This window comes from Callithrix jacchus, chromosome 4, assembly GCF_049354715.1.
Source record: "Callithrix jacchus isolate 240 chromosome 4, calJac240_pri, whole genome shotgun sequence".
Lineage (NCBI taxonomy): Eukaryota > Metazoa > Chordata > Mammalia > Primates > Cebidae > Callithrix > Callithrix jacchus.
In genome coordinates this window covers 85063355-85088368 of record NC_133505.1, presented here as the reverse complement: position 1 = coordinate 85088368, position 25014 = coordinate 85063355, and the positions used below count along the sequence as shown (strand labels likewise).

The following is a 25014-nucleotide window of genomic DNA, read 5'->3' as shown; positions in this document are numbered from 1 at the left end:
ATTTCCTTTCAGTATTACAAAGGAAAGAAGGTGACATTTTGCCAAAACTCAAAAAGCCTTTTAAAGGTTTTAATTTCTTTATTGTAAATTCAGGTAAAGAGGGTTGTACAGAACAGTACTGTCCAGTAGAAATACAATGCAAGATATTTAGTAATTTTAAATTTTCTAGTGGCACATTAACAAAAAGGAAAAAAAATTTAATATTTAATTTAACCCAATATATCTAAAACATTATTTCAATATACAACCAATATAAAAATTATCAATAAGATATTTTACATTCTTTCTTTTACACTAAGTCTTCAAAAACCTGGAATATATTTACATTCACATCACAAAGTCGACTAGGCACAATTCAAGTGCTCAATAGCTATATATGGTTTGTTGGTACCACACTGGATAGCACTGTTCTAAACTATAGAGTGTTTGTTTCTATAACATTAGTATGATAGATTTTTGTGATAGAGCTTTTTTAGTGGAAGGTTTCATTATAATGAATTTTATTTTTATAGGGCCAAAAATGATGTATCTTACAACAGTGTTGAGTGCTATTTTACAAAAAAGTCTAAATCTTTGTCCTATTCATTATAAGCAACAACAAGTTTTCGGTTAATATGCTTTCAAATACCAGGGTCCTCGTTTTGTCAAAATATTATCCCCTCACAGTTACTAGGGTCCCAGAAGATAAGACTGCATTCTAGTTTCTTGTGCCTCTACCTGCCAATTGGCTTACACATGGAAACATGCTGCCACCACAATATGGGTCATATTCAGCATGATGCTGATCTACCTCATTCAGTTTAATGGTTGTTTATTAATTGGGTATGGGTTCAATTCAATCTCCTATTACTTAAGGAAATAATTTTTTAACATTTACTTAAGTGTAACATCATTTTGGCCTATTGCTGTAGGCCCATTATGTGGTGACATACTAAGGAGATGTGCATATGTAACACAGAACTTCACCAACAAGAAACCTTTATATAGACTGTATTTTTATATACAGAATTTCACCAACAAGAAACCTTTATATAGACTGTATGTTTATATTCATATGTATACATACAGTCTATATAAAGGTTTCTTGTTGGTGAAATTCTGTAGCAGAAAACTAAATTATAGCATTAATGATATTAATTTATTACAAAATAACTGGAATTGATGAACTTTAAAATGGCTTCAAAGAAGAAATCCTCCTATAGCACGGAAGAGTTCCTAAAGTAAAACTCTTGGCTCAAATGCTGACAAAGTAAAAATTAGCACACAGAAAAAAATATATATGTATTTAACTTTATTTTCTCCAAATAGAATAAAGATTCACATGCTTAGCACAATTTCTGGAAATGGCCTCAGAAGACTTTTCTACTCTAAATGTGGTTTCTCTACACTTTAATGATTAAATAACTGTTGATCAATTAAAAGTTAAATATAAAGAAACTTTAAAATTTAATAATTAAAATACAACTCAATAGGAAGAAAGGCAAAAGACATGAAGAGGGATTGCCAAAAAGAAATAAGAAATCCTATAAAAAAATGTTCAACTTACTAATAATCAAAAATTGACAGAATGAAACCACAATGAAGTAATATTTTATACTTTCCAGCTTGGCAAAAACGCAACTCTGACAATCTCAAACATTGGCAAAGATCTAGAGCCCTGGAAATTCTAGTATACTGGTGGGAAGCATAAATTAGTACTTTGGAAAACAATTTGGCCTTATCTATTAAAGCTGATCATGTGCTTTTATTATACAAACCAGCAATTCTATTCAAGGTATACATCCATTCTTGAGGATGTACACCAGAAGTCACATAAAATAATGTTCACAGCAACATTGCTTTTTTCTGACTCAAACCAAGATGCGGTTCAATAAGCACCAGCTGGAGAAGAGAATATTTGTGATATACTTATAATGGAATAATATTTAGTGGTGAAAAAACTCCCATGGCAATAAATATAAAAAGGAGGTGCAGAAAAAATACATTCACTTTAATTACAACTTATTATGCTTTATGGACACATACATGGAGATAAAGTGATGAAGGACAAGAAGTGTATGATCAACACAAAGTTCAGTATAGGGGCTCCCTCTATCAGACAGGGATAGAGATAGGTTCAGGAAAGAATACTCGGTACCTCAAACAAAAGGCAGTAAGGTGGGTGGTAGGCACACAGGGGTTTGTTTATTATTATTATGACTCTTTATACTTTAGCATATATGTTATATGTGTATATACCTATCTATATTCCATTGCATGTATGAAATTTCTTAAAATTCAAACATCTTATAAAAAAAAAAAATACATATAATGTTTTAAATAGTGAATCACAGCCTGGAGGCTATAATATCCACTCTATCATTGAGCCCTGGCTAAAACCACTGCTTTGTTTCTGTTCCCCTCATACTTGAGAATAGAGATATTGTCCTGCTCCGACAATACTTACCACATTTTAGGGGATTGATCCATGCTGACAGAAAGGATGAACAAACTAACCTGGCTTATATTTCTAGAAGAACTAGGAAAACCCTGAAGATCTGGGTCACAAGTAGGCAATAATCATTTTGCTTTTTTGATTTCATGGTTTCACATGTTTCTGCAAACCTACAGCCTGTTCCCTCTCATCTCTTCCTCCATCCTCCTCCTGTCCTGGTGCTTAAGGCTTGAAATTTCAGTGATGAGATCAACCTCAGTCGATGCCTTCAGAAATGTTGTTTTCTTCTGCTTTCTGACATGGCTGCTTCAAAGGTAATAGGAGTCGTAGTCATTCTGCCCTTGTTTTCTGCACTAATTCAGAGAACATAGCCACCAGTAGCCTGTGGTTTCAGTATACTCAGGAGACCACACAGTTATCCACTTGAACCACCCCATCCAACCCAGGGCTGAGTAATTTAACTCCATCCTTGGTCCTCATCACTATCTGAGATGAATCTGTGGTGTCCTCCCAACACTCTCATGCAGGACTTCATGCCTGGCTCCTCGAATGATCACATGATCTGTTTATATTTTCACAATTTAATGTGTAGCTTTCATGCATGAGGTTCACAGTCTCCCAAATAACAAAACTAAAATTAAGAGAGGTTTTAAAAATGGTAGGGAACAAACACTCCATTTTCAGAATATGTGTTTTATGGCATTTATTCTCCTTTATGCTGAATATAAAAACTGAGATTTCACCAATGCCTTAAGAGACAAACACATACAAATTGAAATCTGAAAACAATAATTATACGGAACAAAGTGGAGCCTGACAATTAACAAAAGCTGTTAAATAAAAAGTGTCTCTAGAAAAAGCAAAACCCTATAGTAAAATCAAACAAAACAGAAAGAAGCTTTGGTACTTTTCAAAAACAAGAGAAAAAAATAAGTTTATTATTAAATTCATGTAATATTAAAAAACCCTATGTGGGAATGTTGAATTAAATCTATAAAACAGAAACAAATCTAAAATATATTAGAGTCTGAGGGTGAAAAAAATCTTGCTTTTCTCTTCTTTGATTTTAATAAAATACCAGAATTTGGAAAAATAAGTATTTTCCCAACTAAATTTTCTTCTCTGTATACACCTAGCAGGATGGCACTCTGTATTTTATCTAATTTAAAAATGGCATAATATGATTTTTAGCAGCACATTTCCTTTGTTCCAACAAGACTACTACAGGAAATAAAAATTCTATCTTGAAATGCCCTTGATATGAAATCTGTGCCTACAATTCTCATCCTCTTCTTTCCTAGGATTTTAAGACTATGATTATCAAAATCTAAAGGCAGCTAGTTAAAGAAAGGAACAAAAAAATCATTATTATATGTTTTGAATTCAACTGGTAAAAGAGTACAGGTAAGGACACCATATTCTCTGAACTAACCAGAGGGTAACATCTTGGTACTCGGAGAAGCCTGGGTACCATGTAAATGCCATACACTGTGCTTCTACCTCACTCATAACAAGTACAGCACCACCCAATGGCTGGTCTCCTGTATTTCTTTGCCCATCAAAAAAAAAATGGCATAGGGAGATGCTATATAACTGTGTTGATAATTTAGTATTATTACCTACTAGTCTTTTTACTATAATCATAATAGGTATACTGTGGCTAACTCAAAAATTATGAGACAAATCTGGGTAGCTTTCTTTGTCTAGCAAGTATGTTATTGATCCATACTTTGACCCCAACAGTTAAATTGCAAAGCCTCAGCCTTAGCAAGTTGGTTCCTGGAAATCACTAGCAAGAGTAGACTAAATATTAGTTGAGTAATGAATTACAACATGACAATTTTTACAACTGCTTAAAAAGAAATTCTAAGTTTTATCAGAAGATTCACATACTCAAACACAATATCCAGTTAAAAAAAAAATTCCTGGATAGTCCCTGGGATTTGTCAAATGGAATTTGACCTGGATCTTACTTAATGACAACTAACCAGTAATATCCATAATTTGACAATAGCTTTCCTTGAAGAGAAAATTGTGGATCATGTGTCTGTTCCAATTAAGTAGAAATCTCTCACACTTTCCTTTTGGACTACAAATCTCAGGTTCGGATTTCAGCCTTAGCATTCAACAAGTTCTTTAGAATAGTCTACATTTAGCAAGGCATGGGGTGGGGGTGGGAGGACACATGTGACAGGGCTGTAATTCTTCTGCTTTTTCAATTTCTTATAGATTTTCTGCTCACAGTTATAGTGAAAAGTCCAGAATCAGAATGATAGGGATAAAATATTTTAGGCAGCCCTCTAAGAATTTATTCTATTCAAGGCTGTTTGGCAATTTAAAACTCTTTAGGTTTTTTTTTTTTTTTTAAATTAAGCATCCCTATTATAGGAACAAGAATGCAGAAAAGTAGCCTCTGCTCTAATGTAGTAGACATGTTCGACGTTTATCAACATCACTCCAATAAGAGTAGAGATTTTCCTGACAAATACAATTCTGAGTTACTCTCTTTCTCATACATATTGCTCTGAAAACTTACTTTTGCTCATATATGAAATCAGAACAAGTATCTCTATTAATCTGAAAAACCTGAGGCTGTACATTGGCCAGAAATATGAGCAAGCAAAGTTAGAGGCAAATGAAAAGTAACATAAGGAAAAACTAAATTTTACTACAATATTGGTATATTTTAATATGTCTAACCAAGGGTTCACAAAATATATCTAACTGAGATCTTCCTTTCTCAAAAAATATAATCCCTTCACAAAATAGAAGCAGCAGCTGTCTGTTAGGGGAGCTGCATTAAAAAATATATGAATACTTATGTATTATAAACAAATTGCTAGAGCTGAAAATGCCTTCAGATACTAGTCAGACAATTTTCCTATAAATTTACTATCTAATTAGTGCACCACTTAAAATATTATCTTTCAAGGAGTCTTAGGCATTTAGGTGAAACTTGCCCCTTGCAAGAAATAAAGAAGCATATATTTCAAATAGCAATTATTGTCATCCTAGTAACTTAGCTCTGATCACTTGATGTTGCAATAGGGATTTTTGGAAACATCTGGAGGAGCCTGGATAATACATGGGGTAAGAGTTTCCACTACTAAAACAAGTCTAGAATATCAAACTTTTTCACCAGGTGTTATTACAAAGCATGGGAATCATGATGCTTGTAAGTGATTCTGCAGCAAATTTTTCAATGCCCTTTTTCAACCAATGCTGCTTTTTTTTCCCCTTCTGACTCAAAGATTCTAACAGCCTGGCAGACAAATTTCAAAGATACAATCCAGGCAGCTTAAAGAGAAGTGGGTTTATGCAATTTTGGCATCTACTATAACCTAGGGCAGATCCAACATTTTCTCTCTGATACCCACTTATCTTTCAGTCATCAAGAAAGGACACCTGTAACAGGTGTCAGTATTTCCAGGTGAGTGAGGCAACTGCAGGCAAAATAAGAAAGAAAAAAAAATCCACCACCTGATTTGGTTTAAAGCAATCATGCAATCCTCATTATATCCACATCTTTCATAAACATCTTTTCCGTGGCAAGCAAAGTGACTGGTAATGCGTGTGGCTTTTGTCACAGTGATGCATTAGGTAAGCATGTGTGTGCGAGTACCAGTGGGTGCTTCAAAATGCATCTCCGTCATCTTCCACTCTTGTTCTCTAAGGTTCTGCCTGCTTAAAAAAAAAAAAACAATGCTAGTTATTGCATTACATCAACAAGAAAATTCACCCTTGGCAGGGGTTTTTAAATGTCAGGAACAGAAAGGCTGGAAATCATAACAAATCACCCCCAAGTGATTGGTAAGAGCAAATCCTGGCTTTCAGCATCAGAGCCCAGATTTAAATCACAGCCACCCGACCTGCCAAATACAAAAGTGAAAAGAGAGCTGCATGTTTTCAATGACCTTTTGGGACTCCTGTCACAGGTACTATTTCACTTGTATATGGCTGGATGGGAGTTACCTTGCTCAAAGGGCCTGTGGAGATGCTTGTTAACAGCAACCCAAGATGAAGAACCACTCTAGTGTGATCATACCTGTTAGTAAAGAGTTGGTGCCCCAATCCCCCAAGTGCCACCCTTGCACCCTCCCCCTGAGCCAACGGATAAAGAGCTGACACCTTGCACAGAGGGCTTCTGTGGTCTGCTCGAGCTATGGCCAGTCAGCACCCAGTGTAGACCAGTTGTTACCTACTTTGAATATCATCCCTGTAAGGCAGGGATCTGAAAGTATAATCTACAACAGGCCCTTCTTGGAGTCTACTAAATTTTAACTTTGACGGTTTTCTACCTAAAAATTATTGGTGAAAAGGCCTCCCTTTCTCAGAGTTAGTTAGGTATCACAGTAGACCAGCGACTGTGGGCTCCAGCCAACCACGGGGGAAAGTGAGATCCCCTCATTTCTCCCACCAGAGTTTCCACACCATCTAACATTTACATCCTTTAAAAAATTCTGTAGAGGACAAAAACTATATCCAGAGGCAACGTAGCCTTCAGGCCATCACCTAGAGACCTCCAACCTACCTTTGGCCTGCCCACTTTGGAGGGCAGCCCAGTCAGAGCCTACACTGCACCTCTGCCTGTTGGGCCCGTGAATGTCCTCTCCTACCATATAAGCGCAATTATAGGTGCTAATTCTGTCTTTATGTTTCCTGATAGGCTTTCTTGCCCTGTTTTTTATGCGTGTATACTAAACAAGTAGGAAAGAAAAAGAGAAAAGAGGGCTTTCATCTTTTAGTACATTAAACCTGTGAACCCTGTGTCAAAGCCTTAGACTGTAGACTGTATAATGAATCACTACCAAGGTGAAAAATTAAAGAAAGGGAGAAAATGCTAAATTGTTCTTGAAGACATTTTCGCTTCTCTCATATAATGATGAAGTATGAGTTCCTGTAAGTATGAGTTGCTATTAGCCTTTAAAGCCCTAAATGGTTCATGGAGAGTAGCACAGACCTTGCGCTATGGACATCTGCTCTGGTCCCAGGTGCTTCTGCCCAGGGACAACTGATTCAGGTCCCTGAAAATGGTGGGTGGATGGAGGCGTATCCAGGGCCCTCACCACCTTTGGGATGGCTCCCTGAAATCAAGTTAACTTCAGTGGCACCAAGATCAACTTTAATACTATGGCCACAAACCATGTGAGAATGTAAATTTCATAGATCATAGATTTCCTGAGAAACTGTTGAGAAAATACATTTCTTTTAAGAATAAAAAAGTCAGCTCACAGTCTCTAAGGAATTTACATATCTGGGAAAAATGGGAACACACAGTATTTTTTAAAAGGTTTTTGCATAGACAATGATGCCCGCTGGATTTATGCATCCATTAGACTATCCCATCCTAGTTTTTTCCAGTTCTTTGAAGATAAATCTGGACTTTTAATATCTTTAGATGAAACATGTTATAAAAATACTCTAATTTTCCTAACAAGTATTCAAATGTTCCAACTTTATAAAAACTGTTTTAAGAACCTTTAAATATGGTATGTGTGGGTTTTGCCTCTGCTTAAAACATGTGCATGGAAACCACCCACAACCATCTGTGGTCTTATTGATGTAAAAACAAAGCAAGATTTCACATTGGCTATGCACTGCAGATGCTGGTATATAATTTACGTTATTGAGGGTCCCTGCCTTCCTCCTACAGGTATGCCGGAGATGGTACAAATCCTAGGTAGCCTCAAAAGACCTATTACTTTCAGGCATCAAAGTTCTCGGTAATGTACTTTTACTTCAGTTGTGTTAAAAACAGACACACTCAAAACCTCAATTACTATGTATATAAAGATTGCTAGGAAATATACAAAAATATCAATGTGGTTAGCTCTGGGTGGTGATTTTAATTCTCTATTTTACCATTTTAAAATATTTTCCCAATTTAAAAAAATGAGTCTAGGCTACTTCATAATCAGAAAGAAAATGTGTGTTTTAAAAGAAGAAATAATATCAAAAATAGTACCTTACTTAATAAAGATATGTTTTTTTCTTATTTTGAAAGTGAATCCACAAGCTTAATAAAGTTGTGATAACACACATCATGTTTAGTTCTAAACATGAGAAAATATTGGCTCCTTTATGTTTTCTAAAAGACATATGACTTAATAAAGTGGCTTCAAAATATTTTGATTAAGAAACTGAATTTTTTTTTTCAAGGTTGACCATTTATTATTATGGACCATCTCATCTCCAATGAAAGTACATTTAAAAAACCTTTAAATATGACTCTGAGACTGTTATTTCAAAAAACATAAAGTAAAAAAATTTGCAATTTAAAACCAAAAGTATCTACTACTTTTTGCTACCTTAAATTCTTGGAGGAATGGGGTATAAATTAGAAATAAGGTGATATTCTAATTTATGGCAACAATTGAAAAACTGGAAAAAAAAACTAGCCTCTGTTGTGTGTTTTAACACTGGGTAGTCTCTAATTATGCATCAGAGGAAGCAAAATCCCCAAATCTAAGAAACTATATATGCATTCCACTAACACCTTCACTCTCCATTTCTAAGAATAATTCAAAAAAGATGAATTATAAAACAAGAATAAGGAAAGATTTACCTACCTTTGATGCCAACCGTGGTTTCAGGCCCAAAAATGAAAAGACTGTGTTGCTTTCCTTGGATTCAAAAAAACTGTCATAATCCTAGAAAAAAAGGGAAGGAGAAAATTAAAATAAATTATCTTTATATTTGATGCTTTGGACAAATTCTTTATGGAAGTAAAATATGTGCCATCACTCCATCCAGAACAGGGAAAAGCTAAATAAATCTGCTGAATTAGTCTGCTTGCACGTAAAAATTTCTTTTAGTATGATGAAGAACGTAACAAGTTTTTAATCCAAAACCTAAACAAGATTAAAATGTAAGACATTTGACAACTGAAATGAAATAGAAACATACTCCTTTTCCTTTGTTGGTCAGTGTGGAATCACTCTGACCTAAGATTTTACTCTAGGTCTTCAGTATGGAAGGCTGCCTCCCAACTCCACTCTTGATATTTTGTTATCTAGGGCTTTGAAAAAAATCACTGGGTAAACAAAGCTGTAAAGGTCTCCATGTGTCAATGAACATGTGTCTTATTCTGCTTCTGAAGTTTTCCCACATTCTTTGAGACTATCTCCTAGAGGGAACAAAAAGATCAAATAAAAAATAAAGGAAACTATATTCTCTATAATATTTACCTTTGCCTCAGACATAGAATGATTTTTCTCTTCCTACCTTCACAAGAAAGCATCAAGGAATTCTGGGCAATGTGTTCATTCAACTGTTTCTTTTCAAAAGTTTACATTTATCTTATGTAAATCAGTCTTAAAATTGGTAATTTGATAGCTTTATTCTAGGGGTAAATAATGTAAGTGAATGATGATCAAAATCATTTTAGCCATTTGCTCTGTGCTAAGTGCCTTATAAACATTATGTCATTTAATCTCCACCACAGCCTGCCACGTTGCAGACTGGCTCAAAGTAAAGAAATATGTTATCCAAGTTTGACAGCAAATAAGTGGGAGAACTGGTATCTGGGTTTATGTTTCACCGACCTTGAAATTCACACTTTTTGTACTCTAGGATGCATCCTACCCAAAAGGAAACCAAGTATGGGGCACCACGTGTGCTGAGGTCACTGAGCACTAATGAATCCATTGTTAAGCCAAGCCAATGGCATCACTAGTACTTTAGAAACCTATCTAGAAATCTAAACTTGTTGAAATTTGCTTCTTGCAAAGCATGCCTCATCTGATTAAAAATCTTTGAATTATTTGATTCTTTGTCCAGACCCTCTTCTCCAAAGGCTTTAGCAACTGAGTCTCACGGTTTGGAAGGCAGTAGGCTCAGGCTTTTATGTGGGCTGCGCCTTTTGTCATTTAGGATCAGCTCTAAAGAGAGGCCTTCCTTGACCAAGCCAAGAAGGAGTAACTTGTCTGCAAAGAGAGATTTGACCAAGTCTTCTTTGAAAACTGGCAGTTAAGCTTATATCCGAAGGATGAGTAGAGTTAGCCAAGTGAAGGACTGGGATGAGGGCATTCTGGGCAGGAAACGGCACCAGTGAAGAGTGAAGCTGGCAGGGTGGACAGGGATCAACATATGCTGGGCTGTGTAAACCAAGAAAATGATCTTGAATTTTATCTTAAGTACCAAAAGAAATCATATAAGGGTTTGCAAGGGAGCAAAATGATCTAGTTTCTTTTAGAAAACACCTAAATAACTGTGTGGAGAATGGCTCACAAAAAGGGCAGCAAAAATGATAGCAGGGGAAAAGTTAGTAAAGTCCTTTGGCAATTGCAGTAAGCAACGGTGGCAGCCGGAGTGATGGCAGAGGGCAGTAGACAGGCTGCAGATACGTTTAGGGGTAGAACTGATCCTACTTGGTTGTGGATTTGATGGGGGAGATTAGAGAGAAGTAAGAATTAAAGTAGCTCTGAGCTTTCTGGCTTGATGAAAAAGACTAGAGAATAAAGAAAATCCAAAGGGAAGGTTGGAGTTGAAATTCAACATGTAATGTCTGAGAAACTATATGAGACATTGAATAAAGAAGATAACAACTAAGCAAGTGAAGGTTTCTAATGGCTCTAGAATGTACAGATTTCATGGAATCTGTAAAAAAAATTATAATTTCTTATAAGACAAAATACAATCCTAGCTATGCCACAAAACAGGCCAAAGTTTGACATGCAATACAGGAAAAAATCTCATGAACTGAAAATGTTACATTCTTTGTAATGAAGCTATTTCCAAAGAGTTGAGTTGAAAAGAAATAATTCTTTTCAGAACATACTTTTTCTACCTGACAATTTGTGGACTATACTGAATGTGGTAAGAGGAGGAAGAGAACTAAATTACAGTTAGCTTTGTTCCATCCTTTAAGATATCCACTATATGGCTGGGCATGGTGGCTCACGCCTGTAATCTCAGTACTCTCGGAGGCCGAGGCAGGTGGATCACGAGGTCAGGAGTTCAAGACCAGCCTGGCCAACAAGGTGAAACCCCATCTCTACTAAAAATACAAAAATTATCCAGGTGTGGTGCTGCTCACCTGTAGTCTCAGGTACTAAGGATGCTAAGGCAGACGAATTGCTTGAACCGGGAGGTGGAGTTTGCAGTGAGCCAAGATCGTGCCACTGCACTCCAGTCTGGGTGACAAAGCAAGACTCTGTCTTGGAAAAAAAAAAAAAGCTATCCACTGTATGAAACTTAGTATACCTGTTCTCTCTATACCATATTCAGCCTCTACTCAGTTGAAAGTCTTTCCCTAGGGAAGCTCATTCACAACCATGGCCCTGATTAAATTCGTATCTCTTACCCTGACCTCTCCTCTGAGCTCTGGTTCCACAAAAGCCACTAACTGTTCACAGACTCTTAAACATAACAGGTCTAAAACCACAATTCATGATCTTCTGCTCCACAAACTGGACATCTCAGAAAATGGCACCACCATTTAACAGCCCCAATAAATCAGAAATCAATGCATCATAGGACTCCTTTCTTCCCTCAACCACTATTTTATATATCCCTTAAGCCTCTCAGTTTTTCCACATTGATCTCTACCGACCTGATCCAAGCTAGACTTCTGCAACAGCACCCCAAGTTATCAATCTTTGTCTAATCTTGCTATTTCTACCCATCATTCTTTCAAAGTGAGGACAGATTGATTTTTTAAAAGGCAGATTTGATCTCACCCCTTGCTTAAATCCTTTCCTTCAAGACTTCTCACTGCTTGTAAGATACAGACTAAAATCCTTAATGTAATATGAAAGGTCCTATAGATGAAAATCAGTAATGTAATATGAAAGGCCCTCTAGACTAAAGTCCTTAATGTAATGTGAAAGGCCTCATAGACTAAAATCCTTAATCTAATGTGAGACGCCCTACATGGCCTGGCTCTAATTTATCAGGTTTTGGGAAAAGAAGGATCTTTTTTGTTGTTGTTCAGACAAGGTGTCACTCTGTCACTCAGACTGGAGTGCAATGGTGTGTTCATGGCTCACTGCAGCCTTGACCTTCTGGGTCAAGCGATCCTCCCATCTCAGCCTATCAAATAGCTGGGGCCACAGGTACGCGGCACCACACCCAGCTATTTTTTTCATTTTCTATATAAAAAAATCAAAAAATTCATCTATGTAGATGAAAGAAATTATTGTAGAGATAACCCCTCTACAGAGAAGTTATTGTAGAGATAACCCCTTTACAGAGAGACCACCTCTTTGAAGACAGGAGCTCTCATTATGTTGCCCAGGCTGATCTTGAACTCCAAGGCTCAAGCAATCTTCCTGCCTCGGCCTCCCAAAGTGCTGAGATTACAGGCATGAGCCACTATGCCCAGCCAAGAGGGGTCTTATACTTCTACTTGCACCAACCACTGTCTGATGCAACCAAAGGTTCATTTCTGGGAAACTGAGTGGTGTATATGTTTAGTCAACTGTGGATGTGATGTTCGGCAAACCATGAGTTATCTATGACCCTGATCAACCCCTTTAACCTTCTAAGACTTTCTTCCTTTCTGAATCAGAATACTAATGAAATCTCTTTGAACCCTAGAATTCTATAAAATAAAGGAGAATCCAGTAGAGCTGCTCCTAAATGGACTGTTAGCTGTGACCAGGTGTAAAGCCCAGCCTAGGTATTCCTGTTCCTGCAGATATTTATTTGGAAATTGACCTTGTCTTGTTTAATTGAATAGGTAAGGGAAGAAATATTAATGAGAAGAAAAAAACTGAGGGCCAGTAACTTGGTCATCAAAATGCTATCCCTGTTCTTAAGTTTTAAAAGGCTATACCATCTGTCTCTATGTGATAAAAAAATATCTTATGTGGTCATCTGGGGTGGCTCACACCTGGAATCCCAGGGCTTTGGGAGGCTGAGGTGTGAGGATCCTTTGAGGCCAGGAGTTTGAGACCAGCCTGGGCAACAAACCAAGACCCTGTGTCTACAAAAAATATAAAAATTAGCCAGGGATGGTGGCACATGCCTGCAGCCCCAGCTACTTGGGAGGCTGAGGTGAGAGGACCAGTTGAGCCCCAGAGTTCAAGGCTGCATGTGACTGACGATCCATCATACCAGTGCACTCCAGCCTGCGTGACTGTCAGAGTGAGGAGGGGCATGTGTCAAAAAAAAACAAAACAAAAACAAATAACGCTAATGTCAGGGTGAAATGCAGGAAAGAAAAGCTAATAAAATGTAAAAAATAAAACATAAGAAACAATGCCTCACTCAATCTCTGTAAAAGTTGTATGAATTCTACTTTCAAAAGATTTAAGTGGTAACACGAAAGTACTGTGCACGTAAAAGAGCAAAAGGCAACATATAATGAGACAATGTTTATATTTCAGGTTTCAGTGTTTATAATTAAAAACCTTAATCTTAAAATGATCCCAATTCCCCAAATCACAAAATTGGAGATAAGGTAACTTCTCACATCCAATTGTCATATATATAAAACAACACCTATAAAATACACACATTTTGAGGCTGCAGTGAGCTAGGATTGCACCACTGTACTCCAGCCTGGGTGACAGAGGAAGACCCTGTCTCAAAAAAAAAAGTATATATAATATTTTCTTTCATGTAGAGAAAATATGTAACATTATCAATAATCCATTTGTCTATATTAAATTGAAACCATTCTTAAAGTTTCAGTCACCAAGAAAGGTATTTAGAAATGTCAGATGCCTAGAAATCTCAGAATGGCAATATTTCCTACTTTTAGAAAGAAAAATTTTGCTTAAGCTGTATTTCTATCATAAGAATTATAAGCATTATTTTTATTTTATGAACCTTTAACTCAGTGCCCTACCACTATTGCTGTCAGGGTGCTTCTTACCTAAAAATTGAATAGTATTCACCTAAAAGAAAAATTTTTACTTAAGGTAATTAACTCCTTCCAAATGACAAATATTAAATTTGGTAATTAGCTTGAAAAGCAGAATGATTTAAAGAAAATCACTTTTAAAAGTCAGTGACTAGTATCTAACACATACTAGGTTACCAATAATTTCTCTCATGTAGACAGATGAATTACATTTGTTAACTAATGACTGACATGCCACGTTTTAGGTACATCATGCTAGTAACATTTAAGTAAATCCTATTTCTATTCTGTTATTTACCAGTTTTACATGATTGTGTGAAAAATTTACTTTCTAACATTCAAAAGCTTTTGAGTGGCCTGACAAATCCTAAATTATGTAAATAAAAGGTGAAACTATTAATATTTTCTTTGTCATGTTTAAGCAAAAAGTAGATATGATAGAGATACGTTAAATTGCATGTGAAATAATTTAAGATGGATGCTGCAACCCACCATGGCATGTGTATACCTATGTAACAATCCTGCCCGATCTGCACATGTACCCCAGAACTTAAGAGTATAATTTTTTTTTTAAAGTGAGTATCAAAAAAAAATTTTTAAACTACTTCCTATTAAGATATAAATTCTTATTGTTGTAAGCATTCTAAAATAAAAGAAAAAAATCTGCTTTCTTATCACTTTTTTCTACTTGTCAGGCTTTTACATATTTTTAAAATACATTAGGGTTGCTACTACAAAGGTTAAAAGAATTGTGTTTTTTAAACTCACATAAAGTTTCCAAACAGGCTCACTGTAGTCAAAGGCACTCTCCCTAAAGTGTTTTGTAAATACGTATCTGTAGACTGCACATTTCAGAACAATCAACCTTCTATACCTAGAGAATAAAATGATTAGTAAATATTTACTTTGCAGAAAGATATAACCACACAAAGCATATTCAAGGTAAAATTGCCCATTTCAGAAGCTGATATATTTTCATTCCATTTTAGGACAAAGGTCAAAAAATTCACTTTGTTTCTAATACCAACTGGTGACAAAAAGAAAAATCTCTCAAGTGTATAGATAATAGAGTAACCAAGCTACTCTAACTCACTAAGGGAATATTTATCTAAATGCTGTAATTTTAAGAACATACCAAGCTAAACAGTTTTGTTTTCAATCTCCCATCACCTATATTTCTGTTTATGTTCAAGTGAAAACCAATGTTAAAGATATTTCTAAGCTCATGGTAAAACCTACAACAGGTAGAGTTAACAACAGTTTTATTCCTCCACAAAACTTACTTAAGGACATTATCTGTGCACTCTGATTAGACCATTATGGACTAAGCAAGCATCTGAGACAAACACTTTAATGTTCTTTGCCCTTTCAGTATCCCTGGAGAGAACAGTTAGAAAAGCCCACAGCAGCCAGTCTGATAAGCTGTATTGCTTTCCACAGCTAAGTCAATTAAGCGACAGGCCCACATTATTTCTTCATGCCAAGGACATAACCAAACAGGAAGCTGGAGGGAACAAAAACAATAAGGAAATGGCGTAGCAGCAATCAATTCTAAATAAGCTGAAGTAAATTTGGCTTACCCAAAAGAAGAACTTTTTTTAAAAAGCAATTTTTTAAGACTATAGGAGTTGCTGCAGCTGCTTAAAATGGACAGAGGCTGCTTCTCAAATTTTCTTTCAAGCCAGAGGTAGCCGCTGAGCAGAATTTCTTGATTTAGTGGATAAGGGTTGTTAATGCTATAGTCTATTTTATGATATCTTGCTATAGGAAGAAAAAAATAGTAGACAATTTCAATCCTAGTAGGATACGTAAGATGCAGTTATCGAAATAGCTTCATTTGTCAATTTTAATACCAAATACCAAAATATGAGTAAACCCAAAGGTGAGAATCTCAAATTCCTAACTTAGGTCTGATCATACGGGTTCAAGACAGAAAAGCAAGCAAATATATCTACCTCCCCTCTTACCCAAGAGCCAATTTAAACTGGAGGGGAAAAATCTTAGGAACCGGAACCAGCCATAACATTTTAAGAAATACCCAGAATATGTAAAACAAATACAACCAAACAGGTAGAGAAAACACAGCAGGGGAAACTGCAGCCCAAACCAACAGAATAACAGTCCTTCCCAAGGAACTTGCACAGAAATCACAAGCCTAAGACAACGAATACAACAATCTGGAGCAGGCTACTGCAGGGCAATCAACGTAAAAAAAGAAGTACATTTGTAATGGCTTTGACAGTTTTTCCCAGTGTGCCCAGAGCTCCAGAGAAGTGCTCTCCAAAGAACGCTTGCTGCCTATGTGCTGAAAACTCCTGGTGAGGCTACAGGGGCTTGAGAGAGGCCAATAGAGTCTGTGGTCACCGTGGACCCCACATGAGACACAGAAAGGGAAAAATGGAAAGAAAGTTCACCCTGGAGGGACACACACTGAAGTCCATTGCTGCCTGAGTGTGGCTCTTTTGTGGGCACCTGAGGAGTTCCATTCGACTTCTGTGCTGCCCCTCTCCCTTACACAGTCTTATTTATCCCTCTTGCTCAACGGAAAGCAGGCCTGTGAGTTACTGGGGGAAGCTAAGCTGGCTCCTAAGAAAGAAAGACAAAAGCCAACACCTAGAACTAATGCTAAAGAACACGGAGATAATTTATAGAATATCAGAAGCTTGAAAAAAGGCTTTTCAACTAATATCCTTGGAGAGATTAAAGAAAACGCTGCATTCACAAAATAAGAACAAGCCACCATTTTTAAAGAAATAATAAGAAACAAAAGAGCTCCTGAAAATTAAGTCTGACTGCCAAATTAAAAAGTTGATAAAAAGAATAAAAAGCAGTATAGCATAGGGCTAAAAACCAGGCTAGTGATCTAGAAGATAAAAGTTAAGAATGCCTCTCAGAATGTAGAATATCAAGCTCAAGAGATGGAAATTATTAGATAAGTCAAGAGTATTGAAAATTAGACCATAAGGGTAAAACTTCACCCAAAATTTGGAAAAAGATCCTGAAGATGAAGAAGAAAAAAAAAGACAATGGAAGGGACGGGGGGGGGGGGGGGTGGGGGAAGGGCAAAGAAATAACAGAATTTGCTCTGTTATTCTGTCATTTAAAGTCTGTTTAAATAACAAGTGAAAAAAGATGTTAGTGTTCAGATTGAGCAGTCCTATTAATTGCTGGGCAGAATTTTTCTGTAAGGGTACATACTGATGAAATTCCAAAGCTCCAAGAAAACTCTAAGATCTTCCAAAAAGAGAAGAAAGACAACTTACCTATAAGAATCTAATCTAACAGACATAAGTCTTCTAATCAATACAAATAATATGGAAAACGGAATAATGCTTCCTGAGGGAACCTGGTTTTAAATCTAGCCTTTTATATTAAACAAAATTATCAATTAAGAATGAAAGACTTACAAAAAATTAAAGCATTCAGAAGGTTTACTAGGTAGGCACACTATGTTGACAAAATTTTTTTCAGGACACAGTCCAGGCAAATTAAAAAAAATACAAGAAGGAAAAGTTATGCCTCTCATATGTTTGCCAGACAAGTATGAAGTAGAGGAAGTGAAAAGGTTAAAACATATTAAGAGATTCTCTTGGATACTGACATTTGTGTCATTCTGCGTTAAGCCCCAGGGATTTAGTAAAATAGGATTACATACCCTCCTCTAACTATGGCTGCTCACACTACTAAGCAGTTCCGTATGGAATAGTATTTGTACAATTACAATACTATATATATAATATACATTTATATAATTATTATAGTTACAGAAGAGAGTGTGACATACACTTTGGCAATTCATGTGTGTATGTATAGTTGTATATCAAAATGGGGGAGAAATGCGAGAAGCTATAAAAATGTCAATTTCTCTTCAACTTTCAAAGGAAAAAGTAAATACTGTCCAATATTTAAAATCAAGGAATATAGATATTAATACATGAATGGCAAGACTTTAGAAAAATGACAAAGCAGAGCCTCATGAAAAGGCTACATGTTGGGGAAATGAGAGAAGTCGCATAAAGAAGAGGAGAGAAAAACCAACTTTTCACTTTTGACCCTTTGTCTTGACATTGATATTAACATGGCCTGATTGTCTTAACAGTTTTGTTCTCTCTTCATTAACTCCAACTGCATAAGGCTCAGAAAGAGAGATAATCTGTAAATGGAAAGAAAACCACCAGTTTGTATATAGTTAAGATATACTGCTAGCCATGCAACTGGGGTGGCCTCAAACTGTCTGGATGAAGGCTTTCAGTATTCACAGCACAAGTCATCATTTTTACGAAAGTCACACTGCAGGAATTCATCACTGTAGAATATTAAGGCAAACATCTCAGGAAGGTGAAAATGGGAAATTAAACATTTATAGACAGAAGAATAAAAACTAGGGTTATACCAAAAAGATAAAATGGCAGAGAATATTTGATTACATTGCTGAGCTTCCGGGCATGCAACTGATCAGCAATAACCATAAAGGGGAATTTGTATCACGCCCTCTCTACTACTCAACTTTTCCCTTCCTGTTATTTAGAAACATGCCATATAGGAATATTTACAGGAAAACATCTAATAGAGCAGATTCTCCTTGCTTAGATAACTGGTCTTTTAGACAGAAGGCCTCGGAATGCAGATTTTCAAATGCAGACAAAGTTTCCTAAGGACATGCTACCTGTGGGATAGGTGAGCTTCTAACAGAGTTAGTTTTCTAAAGGGATTTCATTGTAAAAGTTTAAATATAGATTCAATAAGATTGCTTTTAACAATCTGGCTTTGAACTTTATTAACAAAACAGGAATACAGCACAGTCTGGCTTAACAGACTTTAAACCATGTACAGCAAACGCTCAGAACCTTGACAAGGCATGTCCCAACAGAATGGGCTGGCTACCTCCTGAGCTGAAAACACCTCTGTAGGTATTTACCCACTCTTATAACCATGTTTGTTAGGTATGTTCTGTGTTCCTAGCAATCTAATGGGTACTGGACACTAATATAAATAGAACGAAGGTGAGCACAAGGTGCTTTGAAATCAACTAAAGGCAAAGATGTGAAAAAACCTATGAAATAGTAGTAATAGGGCGCAAGTTTGCTGGGCATGGGGGAGAGGAAGTAATAACCAGCGTCCTAGTTAATTAAAGAAAGTGTAATAACAACACACCTTTGGATTGAGCTTTGAGAAACAGGGCGGAATTATGGAGGATGCAAAAATTATAGAATTTGGTAATCAGCTGAGTATATGAGGTAAGGAAGATCAGTGTGGGGGTTATTTTTAGGGCTTTCCTTTAAGTATCATATAGATGTAACCATTAGCCCTAAATAAATAACATCCGTATCTTTGAAATAGAGCATAATCTCCTGTGGATAACAGTTACAACTTTGGACTTTTGTTTTTTGCATTTTTCTCCCCTCACTGACACTAAACAGAGCTCTAGTAACAAATAATTACTGTAGACAGACTACAACGTAGGTCAAAATTTCTGCCCATCATTTTATTCTACTCCATTCTACCAAAGGACACACTTAATTGTGAGGACAGAGACCTGGGAAACAGCCAATCCAGTGTTTCTCAAATATGTCCACTAAAGAACTCTGAGAGTCAGAGGGAAATGTGAATAGAATGTCCTGAGTAGGGGCAGACTACGGAAGGGACTGTGAGCTAAGAAGGATGTTTACATTTGTAAAGGTTGGAAAACAAAATAAAAATAACAAATAAAAACCAAAACAGAAAAGAATATGCAACAGAGAACTAGGCTCTCAAAGCCTAAAATATTTCCCAGGTGGCCTAATCCCTGATCTATAGGATTGGAGGACAGATTTTGAAGCAGGCCCCATAAATGTGAAATTCTTCTGAACCTTTGTTTCATCTTAAAACTTAATGGAAATGAAACGTCTTGCTCTATAATATACCAGTGTTTGTTTTGCTATTAAAAAATTTTGTAATGTGGTGAAAATCTTCAAGTCAAGTGGATGTTCTGCGCAGATGGGCAGTCTTTATTCTCTGACTTTGGGCACCCCCAGGCACTGAGAAACTCAAATCTGGTTTTATCAGTAACATATATAATAATCATCTTGTTTTTAACTTTTACTAGTTTTCATTTTATCAAGTGAGTTTTTCTTGACCTTGAACCCAGATTCTGGGGTCACAAACAATAACCTCTCATATTATAATCTAAAATATTTTTGTTGCTTGATAGAGGACTCTAAAGACAAGAAGAAGAGTGGAAGAGCCTAAAATGAGAATGCAGGTCCTAAAATAGCATTCAGTTTAATGTACTCTTCAGAACAGCTTGCCAGTAATGAACTGTTATTTCAAGTGGCTGGAAATAAACTAAACAGCCCATAGTAGGGAAATGATTAAGTTAATTATGATAATCCACCAAGGGAATAGTATGCAACCTCTAAAAAATAAGATTACAATGACATAAAAACGATTTTTGTTAAGAGAATAAAACAGGGCACAAAATAGAATACACAGTATGATTAATAATCTGATTTTTTAAATTTAAAGCTACTTTTTTTTTTTGAAACAGTCTTGCTCTGTCACCCAGCCTAGAGTGCAGTGGTGCAATCTTGGCTCACTGCAACCTCTGCCTCCCAGGTTCAAGCAATTCTCCTGCCTCAGCCTCTCAAGTAGCTGGGATTACAGGGTATATGTCACCATGCACGGCTAATTTTTGTACTTTAGAATTTAGTACTAAATTCTGTAAGGATTTCACCATGTTGGCCAGGTCGGTCTTGAACTCCTGACCTCAAATGACCTGCCCACCTTGGCCTCCCAAAGTGCTGGGATTACAGGCGTGAGCTACCACGCCTGGCCTAGAGCTACTTTTTAAAAGGAGGTAATATATAAAGCAAATGTTTGCAGTCTTGTTTGAAAAGTAAAACTGACTGTTCCCCCTTCTTTCCCATTCTCATCTGTCAAACTTTCTGTACTTGCCTATTGATTTTAGTGCTGGGAAAATGAGCACTAATAAAAATAATGCTGTATAACCAATCAATTCATCATAAATACTTTCAAATATCTCTTTCCAGTAACTTTTTATCAGATTTTAGTTGACCATATTTTATGTTTGTGTGTGGGCACTTAAAATGTGTGTGTGTGTGTGTGTGTGTGTGTGTAATGTGTATATATAAAATAATAGTGATTTTTTCTTTTTTTTGAGACAGAGTCTCGCTCTGTTACCTAGGCTGCAGTGCAGTGGCATAGTCTCAGCTCACTGCAGCTCTGCCTCCAGGGTTCAAGTGATTCCCTTGCCTCAGCCTCCTGAGTAGCTGAAACTACAGGCACATGCCACCATGCCCAGCTAATTTTTGTATTTTTAGTAGAGACAAGGTTTCACCATGTTGGCCAGGATGGTCTTGATCTCCTGACCTCATGATTTGTCCGCCTCAGCCTCCCAAAGTGCTGGGATTATAGGCGTGAGCCACTGTGCTGGGCCAGTGATCTTTTTTAAAGTGAAATCTTATATATGGATTGGGGATTTGTACAACTGTAATAATGGGATTACGTTCTTCACGCTTCAAAAAAGATTCCTAACACACTTAAAATATACACTCCCAAGACAATGTTCCCAAAAGTCTTACGTAAACACTGCACTTGAGAACAACTACAACTGTATACACTTAGTTGTGCTTGGGCTCTGCTTCTGAGCTCCACAAACGGTGAGAAAAAGCTAACACATCTCCTTGTCTCCTTTCATGACAAAGACTGAAGAGGAGGTGAGACACCACAAATACCAACTGTTGGTAATTTACCCTTTCATGCTCCTCCTGAAAATTAGTCTAACCATTCTCTAGCCTACTTTCAGGCCTCAATTAACCAAGGCAATATGGAAAGCAGGCCGTTAGCCCCAAATCATTACTCAAACAAAACCAGTAAAAAGCTTTAACATAACCTTATTTGGTTAGCTACTCATCCAATGCTAAAGCACAAATCTAACATTCCAGAAACAGCCTCTAAAAGTGTAAAAAAAAAAAAATCAATAGCTTTAAAACATTAATAATCTCATAAGTTGCCTCAAGAAAAATGACTAAAAGGTTATTTTTTGGTAGAAAGTTTGTCATCTGTCTCTCAGCTAAGCTGTTCATTCTTCATTATAAGACAGAAGTCTACATGTCTAACTCCAACCACATTTTCCACCCCACTTAGATTTTCTCCCCAGCTTCACCTAATGCCTGACTCTAGGTATGGCATCCTCAGTCAAACTGCACCAACCTGTCTTGACTATCTGAATAGCCACTGTGTTTTTTCCCCCTTAATGGTTAATCCACAAACTGGTTACTGTGCCGCTAGTCAAAGGAAATTTGATGAAATTTCCATTTCCAACTACCAATTAAAAAATAAAAACAAAAGAGAACTAATAAATTTAACAAAGTTAAAGGATACAAAACCAACAAACAAAAAAATCAGTTGTGTTTTTATACACTAACAATAAATAACTGAAAAAGAAAATTAAGAAAACAATTTTATTTACAATAGCATCAAAAAGAAAGTATTTAGGAATAAACCTAACCAAGGTGGTAAAAAAAAAATGTACACTGAAAACTATAAAACATGCTGAAAGAAATTAAAGGAGATTTAAAGAAATCGATATCCCATATTCATGGATTAGAAGATAATATTATAGATTTCAACAATACCCAAAGCAATCTACAGACTCAACATAATCCCTATTAAAATTCCAACAGCAGTTTTTGCAGAAATAGAGAAAAAATCATCCTAAAAATCATAAGGCAAATCAAGGGACCCTGAACAGCCAAAACAATTTTGAAAAAAGACAAAGTTAAAGGACTTACATTTTCTGATTTCAAAATATATTACAAACCTATAGCTACCAAACAGTGTGATACTACATAGAGACAGACATACAGACTAACAGCACAGAACAGAGAGTCCAAAATAAACCCTTCTGTATATGGTCAAATAATAGACCACATACCATGACCACTAAATGAGCAAAAAGATGGTCTCTTCAATAGTATTGGGAAAACTGGGTATCGACACACAAAAGAACGAAGTTAGAACCTAGTGTTACACTAGGTACAAAAACTAACTCAAAATGGATTAAAGACATAAACCCAAAGCCTAAAACTATAAAATTCCTAGAAGAAAACACAAGGGAAAAGCTCCATGACATTGGATTTTGCAAACAATGATTTCCCGGATATGATACCAAAAGCACAAGTAACAAAAGCAAAAATACACTACATTAAGCTTAAAACCTTTTGTTCATCAAAGGATACAATCAACAGTGTAGAAAGGCAACCTATGGAGTGGGGGTTGATATTTGCCAAACAGATAACTGATAAAGGATTAATATCCAAACATATAAAGAACACCTACAGCTCAAAAACAAAAAATAAAATAATTTAAAAATGGGCAAAGAACCTGAATAGATACTTCTTCAAAGATAATATACAAATGGCTAACAAACATATTCAAAAGATGCCCAACATCACTAATCATCAGAGATATGCAAATCAAACCCACAATGAGTTATAATCTCATACTAATTGGAGTAGATACTATTTAAAAAATAACCAAAAAAAACAAGTATTGGTGAAGATGTGTAGAAGTTAGAACCTCTCTGCAATGTTGGTAGGTAATGTTGGTAGGTAAAGTAGTACAACTGCTATGGAAAATAGTTTGGCTGTTCCCCAAAAAATTAAAGACAGAACTACCATACAATCTAGCAATCTCACTACAAGGTATATATTTAAAAGAAACTATCAATACAGTAAACAAACAACCTACAAGTGGGAGAACATATTCACAAACTATGCATCTGACAAAGGTCTAATATCCAGAATTTAAAAAGAACTTAAATCAACAACCAAAAAACAAATAATCCATTAAAATGACATAGACATTTCTCAAAAGAAGACATACAAGCAGCCAAAATAAAAACATAAAAAAATGCTCTCATCACTAATCATCAGAGAAATGCAAACCAAAACTACCATGAGATACCATCTCACATCAGTCAGAATGGTCATTATTAAAAGGTCAAAAAACAAAAGATCCTAGCCAGGTTACAGAGAAAAGAAAAGGCTTATACGCTGTTAGTAAATTAGTTTGGCCACTGTGGAAAGCAGTCTAAAGAACTTAAAACAGAGGTATCTTTCAACCCAGCAATCCCATTACTGGGTATATAACCCTCCAAAAATGGATAATTATACCAAAAAGATACATCCACTCGTATGTTCATTACTGCACTGTTCACAACAGCAAAGGCATGGAATCAGCCTATGTACACATCAATGATGGTGTGGATAAAGAAAATGTGATACATATAAACAATGGAATACTATGCAGCCTTAAAAAAGAATAAACTCTTGTTCTCTGCAGCAACACAGATGGAACTGTAAGCCATAATCCTAAGCAAATTAACACAGGAACAGAAAACCAAATACTGCATGTTCTCAAGTATAAATGGGAACCAAACATTTAGGACCCATGGACATAAAATGGGAATACTTGATACTGTGAACTACTAGAGTGGGGAGGGAAGGGGATAAGGGTCAAAAAACCACCTACTGGGTACTATCTCACTATCCCAGGGTAATATATCCATGTAACAAATCTGCACATGTACCCCCTATATCTAAAATAAAGAAAATATAAAATAATTTTAAAAATTAAAAGAACTGAAAACAGGGTTTCAAAGAGATATTTGCACACCCATGTTCATAGCAGCACTATTCACAATAGCCAAGAGGTGAATGTAATCCAAATGTCCATCAATGGATAAATAAACAAAATGTGGCATATACAT

At 36.1% G+C, this 25014-nt stretch overlaps 1 protein-coding gene across 21 annotated transcripts in view; it reads right to left on the bottom strand.

Moving 5' to 3' along the window:
- Positions 1–3122: 3122 nt before the first annotated feature.
- The window catches only part of SH3BGRL2 (SH3 domain binding glutamate rich protein like 2), a 156591-nt gene continuing 134699 nt past the window's right edge, over positions 3123–25014 (bottom strand). For 6 of the 21 annotated variants that reach the window (XR_013534340.1, XM_078369603.1, XM_017971629.4 and 3 more), the window contains 2 exons: positions 9004–9084; positions 3123–6115 (listed from right to left, as the gene is read on the bottom strand). Coding sequence is in view for 9 of the 21 variants with exons in the window: in XM_078369603.1 (XP_078225729.1) it covers positions 6104–6115; positions 9004–9084 (93 nt within the window). In the remaining 12 variants the exon portion in view is untranslated. Of the gene's footprint in view, positions 6119–9003; positions 9085–25014 lie in introns of all 21 variants that reach the window. The other 15 variants (XR_013534339.1, XM_078369602.1, XM_017971626.4 and 12 more) reach the window with 3 other exon arrangements.